Source organism: Caenorhabditis remanei, chromosome II, assembly GCF_010183535.1.
Source record: "Caenorhabditis remanei strain PX506 chromosome II, whole genome shotgun sequence".
Taxonomy (NCBI): domain Eukaryota; kingdom Metazoa; phylum Nematoda; class Chromadorea; order Rhabditida; family Rhabditidae; genus Caenorhabditis; species Caenorhabditis remanei.
Genome location: NC_071329.1, coordinates 7,942,415 through 7,950,362, shown reverse-complemented (window position 1 = coordinate 7,950,362; position 7,948 = coordinate 7,942,415). Strand labels below are relative to the sequence as shown.

The 7,948-nt window shown below is 39.4% G+C and overlaps 4 protein-coding genes across 4 annotated transcripts; 3 read left to right on the top strand and 1 right to left on the bottom strand.

Moving 5' to 3' along the window:
* Nucleotides 1-160: 160 nt before the first annotated feature.
* Nucleotides 161-1,772, top strand: GCK72_005222 (uncharacterized protein; the record flags this gene model as incomplete). Its single annotated transcript, XM_003116966.2, has 6 exons — nucleotides 161-220; nucleotides 265-978; nucleotides 1,031-1,120; nucleotides 1,185-1,518; nucleotides 1,569-1,649; nucleotides 1,699-1,772. The coding sequence occupies 6 exons, from the start codon at nucleotides 161-163 to the stop codon at nucleotides 1,770-1,772; spliced, it is 1,353 nt and encodes a 450-aa protein (XP_003117014.2).
* Nucleotides 1,773-2,246: 474 nt separating this feature from the next.
* GCK72_005221 (uncharacterized protein) lies at nucleotides 2,247-2,669 on the top strand (the record flags this gene model as incomplete). The annotated part of the gene is made up of 2 exons (XM_053725090.1): nucleotides 2,247-2,341; nucleotides 2,387-2,669. The coding sequence occupies 2 exons, from the start codon at nucleotides 2,247-2,249 to the stop codon at nucleotides 2,667-2,669; spliced, it is 378 nt and encodes a 125-aa protein (XP_053589284.1).
* Nucleotides 2,670-2,740: 71 nt separating this feature from the next.
* On the bottom strand, nucleotides 2,741-3,522 carry GCK72_005220 (uncharacterized protein; the record flags this gene model as incomplete). The annotated part of the gene is made up of 4 exons (XM_003116742.2): nucleotides 2,741-3,127; nucleotides 3,174-3,310; nucleotides 3,354-3,447; nucleotides 3,499-3,522. 4 exons carry the CDS (start codon nucleotides 3,520-3,522, stop codon nucleotides 2,741-2,743), a joined length of 642 nt encoding a protein of 213 aa, XP_003116790.2.
* Nucleotides 3,523-3,619: 97 nt separating this feature from the next.
* Nucleotides 3,620-7,846, top strand: GCK72_005219 (uncharacterized protein; the record flags this gene model as incomplete). Its single annotated transcript, XM_053725089.1, has 11 exons — nucleotides 3,620-4,086; nucleotides 4,138-4,528; nucleotides 4,581-4,793; nucleotides 4,843-5,152; nucleotides 5,202-5,473; nucleotides 5,522-5,771; nucleotides 5,821-6,022; nucleotides 6,075-6,319; nucleotides 6,369-6,600; nucleotides 6,646-7,690; nucleotides 7,745-7,846. 11 exons carry the CDS (start codon nucleotides 3,620-3,622, stop codon nucleotides 7,844-7,846), a joined length of 3,729 nt encoding a protein of 1,242 aa, XP_053589283.1.
* Between the last annotated feature and the right edge of the window lie 102 nt (nucleotides 7,847-7,948).

The following is a 7,948-nucleotide window of genomic DNA, read 5'->3' as shown; positions in this document are numbered from 1 at the left end:
CTGAAAGTTACAACCAACAAAAGTAAAATCTTGAAAATCAAGACCACGCCAATACAAAAAAAACAAAACATTTCCAAGAAAACGTGAAAAGAACCTTTTCCTATTTTATTTAATGAGAAGGCTTCTTTCCCATTTCTATAATTTCAATTAGTCGTTTACAATGTTGACAAATAACAATGACGCCTCTTCCAAGACTGTCAAAGTCATGCGTCCAGGATATGTATGTTTGAATTCTCTTCGAATAAAACAGACCCGAAATTTCAGATTATCGACAAATGGAAAGTAAAAGCAATGCTGGGAAAAGGGGCGTGTGGAGTTGTGTACAAAGTGGAAGACAAGAATCGAAAAGGTTACTGTGGAGCGATGAAAATAGAGTATCACTCGGAGGATTACGATAGGACTCTGCCCATTGAAATCAATGTTTTGAGCAAGTTAAGAGATTCCAAAGATGTTCTGAAAATCCTTGATTCTGGAAAAAGAAAGAATTACACTTACATGGTCACAACGTTATGTGGGAAGGATCTGATGGCTCTTTGGTCGAAAATCTCGGGTGGATTCAATGATTATACTGCAATGCGTGTCGCCTTGTTCACTCTTTATGGACTCAAACAACTTCATGAAATCGGATTTGTGCATCGAGATGTGAAACCGGGGAATATTATGACTGCAGCTGATCGTGGACGAGATTCTCGATTCCTGATGCTGATTGATTTCGGAATGGCCAGGTCGTTCGTGCACACAGAACCCGATGGAACCAGGAGGCTACGTCCGATGAGAAGAAGGATTCCATTGAGAGGAACTATCAGATATTGTTCAATGAATGTGCATGAAAGACACGAACAAGGAAGAGGTGATGATCTCATCGCTATGATCTACACTATTGTTTTCTTAACTATTGGATTACCTTGGGCTAAAATTAAAGATGAAAAAGAGATCATGTCGATGAAAAGATCAACGAAAGATGCGACTTTGTTTGAGGTTTGTTGGAAAATACATGGTTGAAAATACAAATTTCCTATTTCGATTCCAGGATCTCCCTGAGGAGTTGAAGATTGTCTTTGAGTATTTAAAGACACTCGGATACACGGATCGACCAAACTACGAGAAAATTTACAATTTGGTAAATATTTATTCATTCATTTTTATTTCCAATTTATTGAAATTTCTATTTTTTTTTGTTGCAGTTAATGACTGCCATCAACAGATTGAAAATTAACTTCTTGGATCCTTATGAGTGGGAAGATGAAGAAATGGAAAGAATGGCTAAAGCTGAAAAGGAGGAGAAAGAGAAAGAATTGAAGGAGAAAGAGCAAAAAGAAGATCCGAAGAAAGTTCCCGAACAACCAAAACCCCCAGGAGAAGTAGATGAGAACAAGAAGTTGCCGGAAAACAAGTCTGATGTTCAGCAAAAAACGTCGAATTTAGACAAGTGTTGTAAATTGAATAGTTCAAATGATAGCAGCCACTCGGAACCAAATGAAAATTCGAATAGAGGAAACACCCAGAAGAATGCAGAATGTATGTTGAGTTAGAAGAATCTGATTGAGTTGAGAACTTCTTGATTTCAGCTGTTCCCGGTGCTGTCAATGACATGGAAACTGCTATCGAATGCGTTCCAACTGAGTACGCAACTAAGAAAGCTTTGCCGAGTGAGACTACAATAAAGAAGAAAAAAAAAAATTAATTTTCAATTTTCAGGAGAAGAATTGCAATTCATTGTTTATCCAGCCATTGCTCCCGGCAACTTCACTAACATCGTCATTCCTTTCTGATCGATAATTCAACTGAACTGAAACTACAAAATATGAATCTCTTGAAAAATTCTCAGTAATTTAAATCGATTTCTGAGCAAAGTCCATTTCCTTGAAGTATAAACGTATTCGTTCTTATTTCGAGTTACTATTTTCAGGGTTCTTTATCGAAAGAACAGCAAATTTCAGGCACTTTCTGTTAGTCTATTCATACAACTCTGTTTACTATTTCTTCCTCTAATTATAACATGCATGTATATACATGCCGCAATCAATATATTTGAAAAAATCAATGGATTCTTCCTCAGAATAAAAATTTTCAACGCAATCTCTTTCGCCTGCAACCGCGCTGCAATGTACTTTCCCTCTGCGTCTCCTTTTTTCGCACACTCAATACTCACTCTCACATGTCAGCCCAGTGTCTCGCAGTATTTCCAATTCAATTTCTCAATATATACAGTCATTCATTAACCAATACGATCTTTCAGACACAATATGGGTAATGTAAACTCGCTGTTTACCACAAACCCATCGGAAATTCTACCCGTCGAGGTGTACCTCAATGATTTATCGTGTGATGCTGTTGAAAAGTAAGTTTCTATTATAAAAAATTAAATTAAAGATTGAATTTTTAGTCTTGGAAGCACCCGATTTATGAAAGTCGCTCGAGGAAGAACACACGAAGGTGTTTTTGTATATAAAGTATTTGTTCGACAAGATTTAGCATCGCTGGATCCGTTTCCTCAACGAATTATCGAAATCAGAAAAGCATTGATGAAAAGTCCGAATTGCTGCCCAATAAAAAAAGTTCTTGTGAAACAAAAATATGCTGTTCTCGTGAGAGCCTTCCAAAAACATACTCTGTTCGATCGGATGAGCACGAGACCATTTGTAGTAGAAGCAGAAAAGATGTGGTGAGTTTTTGATTTCGTTTCCCTGTGAGCAACAAAAAATTAAAATATTCAAAAGCTTCATTCCGATAATAAAAATTAGTCGAAGCAGTCCTTAACTTTGATAAGAACATCAACACCGTCATCACTATCATCGTCCGACGATCTCAAAAGTTTTCCAAGATTGCTATCGGTAGAAGAAATAGAACACATTGGTGAACATGAGCCAGCTATGAATGACGGAGCTTTCGAAGCCTCAAGAATCGCCAAATTCTCGTAGACAGTTGGAGGAGTTTCTTGAGATGGCGGTGGTGGCTGATATCCATTTCCATACTGCTTGTTCAATTCGGACAAATCGACCAACGATCTTTGTTTACGTGGTGTGTCATCAGCACAATCGATTTCACTCAATGAAGAACCACTAGAGGTTGTGGATGTCATGTTCGTAGAAGGTGATAACGTTGAGAATTGAGATGAGAGATTCAACTGAAACTTTCTCATCGATTAGAGCTCGAGCTTCTATTTTCCTCACCGTTGAACTGGTCGACACAGTGGGAATGGTTCCGCGAGAAGTAATAGTAATTGGTGTGCTCGATTGAAGATTTGTCATCGAGCTACAAGCGGAAAGTGTAGAACGATCGGTGGAATCAGCCAAATCACGTATATACACTGATATATTTAGACAATTTTTATCATCAAACATGCTGCAAACCTTTATAAGACATATCAAAACTTCTGTTTGTCGGAACATTTGTTAAAAAATGATTGAATGCCTCTATGATATCACTTGGAGAACTGAAAGTACTCTGAAAGCCATACCCCCTATTTTTTTTTGAAAACTTGAAGAGAATCAGTACCTGATTTCCGTTACGAACGCTCATTAAAATTGTTTCCGACTGCTGTCAATGCCGCCAGTTTGATTTTACGCAATAAGTTTGGTTGAGAAAAAAAATAGAACTCACAATGCTCCAATTTCCTATGTACAAATGGTCACGTAATTTCAAATTCCTCATTTACAGGTACACCTTCCTGTTGTTCAAGGCGCTCTCTCAATGTGAAACGGCCGGAGTTTGTCATGGGGATTTAAAATCTCAAAATGTGTTGATCTCTTCCACGGATTGGCTTCAAATCACCGATTTTGCACCATTCAAACCATGTTTCCTCACTCATGACAATCCATCTTCATTCACATTTTTCTTTGACACAAGTCGTCGACAAAGCTGTTATATTGCACCCGAACGATTCATATCTGCAACAGAATACGACGAAAAACTAAAAGATGGACAGGAAGAGTGGCTTTTTGGATCATTGACTCCAAAAATGGATATGTTCTCAGCTGGGTGTATCGTGTTTGAGCTTCTCTGTGATCGACCTCCGTTCACTTATAGCTCACTTTGTGAATATCGATCAATGAATGATAATGATGCAGCTAATATGTTATTAAGGTTGGTCTCTTGACTCTAGGCGAGTTAAAAATGTTTTTTTTTTGTTTTCAGATTAGTTCAAGACGTCCCAGTGCCATATCGGGCTCTTCTCCGTCTTTTGCTCAACCGTGATCCATCATTCAGAATATCAGCGAATGCTGTGCTTACAGGAGCCGCGTTGAAGTTCCCCCACATTCTTGAATCATTTCTTTTCCGATATCTCGATCGATTCCGTCCACTTTACGGCGCCTCAACCTCTACTGATCCATCAACAGACGATTTCAGTCAAGCACTCGAATTTTCGTATTTGGAACCGGATGATATCATTAGCAAGTTAAAACGAGAAAAACAATTGTGGTGGGCTAGATTATCGGAAAGTGAAGAGTCGAAGTCGTTCGCATTTCTCTTTGTCTCACTGATTACTGCAAATTTGAGAGCTTTGAGAACAATCCAGGCAAAAACAGTGAGTTTTTATCTGAAATTTCTTAAGTTTTTGTAATTTCTCTCCTTTTCAGGATGCGATTCGGATGCTTGTCGAGCTTTCAACTATATCAGATTCAAGAGTAGCCATTGATCGTATTCTTCCATATTTTGTGCATCTTTGGTCAGATCCAGAGACCCAGGTTCGAGCAACCGCAGTGACTGCCGCCGCGGAACTTCTCAATCCAATTCAACCGAAAACTTATGAAGAATCTCTCGTTTTTGTTGATTACCTCTTCCCTATGCTGGTTTGTGAACAACGGATTTTTCAACAAATTACACGAAATTTTATTTCAGAACTCAATGTCAAATGATTCAGTAGATTGTCCTCAACACGTTTTGTTCGCAATCGCCACTTCTCTCGGTCAATTCGCTGATACTGCCTACCGATTCTATACTGTCGGCCGTGAAATTCGACAGGCTACGCCGTATGACGATGAGGTCTCAACAACAGGAGATCCACAACAAAACGATGATGCTGGTGCTCTTCTTCATGGTGTCTCTGCAATGTTTTCAGCATTGTGTAGTAAAGATCCGATGGTGAAAAGGTGTTTAGTGGAGAGCAAGTCGCTCATTCTTCTCTACCATTTCTTCATTAAAATAGGAAGTGAGTTTTCTAAAAATTATTTATAGCAAATCTCAATCAAAAATTCCAGACGACGATACACTTCTCCGGTTTCTTTGCACGTTTTTGAATGCTAAAACTGAATGGAGGTTACGAGCAGCTTTCTTCGATTCTCTTCCTGTTTGTGTTCAAAAGAGAAGCGAAGGAATGGTCCCTCTTCTGCAATTAGGTCTTCAAGACTGTGAAGAGCATGTTGTCACACGAGCACTCGGATGCATTCATATTCTTATCAAAAATGAGAACTTGGATCGGTTATCTGTAAAAAAGTTGCTCGATGATGTTCTCCCATTTTTAGTGCATCCGGTAAGAAATAGTTTGCTTCTGAATGGAGAAATATTTTCTCGTTTTCAGAATGATTGGATACGATCAGCCGTTTGTGATATACTTCTCGCTATCAATTCTCAATGGCATAAGGCTGAAGTTCATGTGAAACTTATTCCATTAGTGAGCCCATACATTGAGGAATCGAAGCGAAGAATACTGACGCTGAGAAGCAAAGCAGTACTTATGAGCCAACTTACCGGTCCAATTCCACGTGTCACATTCAATCAGATTCTAGAATTAAGTTTGGAAAATACGAAGCAGTTAACTACACTTTTAGGTAACTATTTGTCTTTTGAACTGTCGTTTCATCCCTTTTATTGATTCAGAAATACATTTCCAATCGGGAAAACCATTTGAAGCACAAGCTTCATGGTTTAACACCATTTTCCCGAAAATTAAAACAGAAAACAAGACGGGAGTTGTGGAGCATAATGACTTGAAGGCGGCTTTGGAAACACGAAAACGACTGACAATGTCTGTTCATTCATTCAGAAAACTTTTCGAACGAATGGCGGAGACAAGGAATACGTAAGTTCTTCCGAATAGTTTTTGAGGGAATAAATAATCAATTCAATTTCAGAGCCGGAATGGAAACCTTCTTGACTCGTCAACTGGGAACAATCGATCTCTCCTCAACTGCTCACAGCCGAGTTCGTCGGAAAGAGTTCACTTACGGTGGCGATGATTCTGCGATGACTGGAAATTCGAAACCAACTACTCATATTAATATTCCGAATCATTCCACAGAGAGACGTGATACATTGTTACTTGGAGGTGAAGTCGTTTTTGAAGAAGAGCGGACGGTGACAAATGCGCCTACGCCTTGTAAGAAAACAGTAACTTTCAAAAGCTGAACTAACTTTCATGTTTTCAGATTCTTCAGTAAAAAGCTCCACTTTCGACAATCAAGTGAACGAAATGCTCGCACATCTCAACGAATTACACATGAAGAATGTGAATAGTCGACCTAAAAGACCATTGGCACCAAGTGCAAGTCATCCGATTCTGAGTGCATCAGCTTCTGGAGGTTCTCTGGGCGGATCATCCGGACATGTAAAAGGAACAATTATCACACATCTTCACGAGCATTCTGGCAAGATTACAAAGTGAGTTTATTGAAAGGCCTTGAGTAATCATCATCTACTTTTCAGACTTTCTGCGAATCGCGACGGAGATTTCTTCCTCAGTGGATCAGGCGATGGGACTGTAAAAGTTTGGAAAACACGCGCAGTTCTTGGAGAAGGATATGGTGCTGCTAGAAGTGAAGACACATGGATTCCATCTGATTTAAATCGAGAACACGTTTATGCTGTTGGATGGAACGATCAGTATGCGTGCTCCGCGACACATGACGGATATGTTCGATGGGCTGATGTCGGACAAGGACCTGCTCGTGTTGTGACACAAGTTAAGATTCCTGAATCAGAAGGAGCACCCGTATATCTGCATTGCAATGGACCAATGACAGTTGTTAGAACACATCACGGAGTACTGTATGGAATTGATTTGCGAGTCGGATCGTCTGAAGGACCACTGAAACGGCATGATATCTGGAGAAAGAAGTTCCAGGAGACACATGGTCTTGTCACTTCTTCAGCTATTGATCCATGGCAACAGAGCTGGATGGTTATTGGAAATAATTCGAATAGGAAGAATCTTATGCTCTATGATCTCCGATTCCGTGAAGAAGTTCTCCGCTGGGAATCACCTCATCTCAACGTTCAACCACTTGTAGTATGGGCGAATCCAGTGTCTCGACAAGAATGTCCGGAAGTATTCGTTGGTTTCTCAATGCATGGTGAAGTGAGCTCATACGAGTTGGGAGCACAGCCACTCCGAAAACGTGTCTTCTGGACTGGAGGAACACCGATTTTGAGTTACAATGATACATCGAACGATCCAAGAAAACAGGAAACACTCGTCACTCGTGCTCTTTGCGTTTGTGAGAAAACTGGTGTTGTCTATACTGGAGACACACGTGGAGCTATTCGAAAATGGAATCCATCGAGAGCTCTCGGTTGTGAAATTCTCTCTTCGCCGCCTAAAGGAAGATCAGCGTATCGAACGATTTTCGAGGAAAATGATATTTCGAATACACCTTCTGGAACATCGACTGATCCATTAGTGATTTATGAGAGAAACGTTTTAGACACGGAAGCGAAGGAAAATCAGAAAATTGTGCCTTTGGATTCTAAGGTTTGTTTTTATTGGAAAATACTTGGAAACCCATTTTTCATTATTTTTTTTCAGCCATCCACATATCATCGAACACCTATCACTGACATGATGCTACTCAACTCGGAACTTCTAGTCTCTTCTGGCTACGACGGTGTTATCAAAATCTGGAAATAATTGTATCTATTTTTCTATTTTTTTTCATCAAATTTACTCATTTCTCTTTCTTTTTTGTTAGCTTTGTAAATATCCATTGCACACACTTGTTCCTAGTCTATT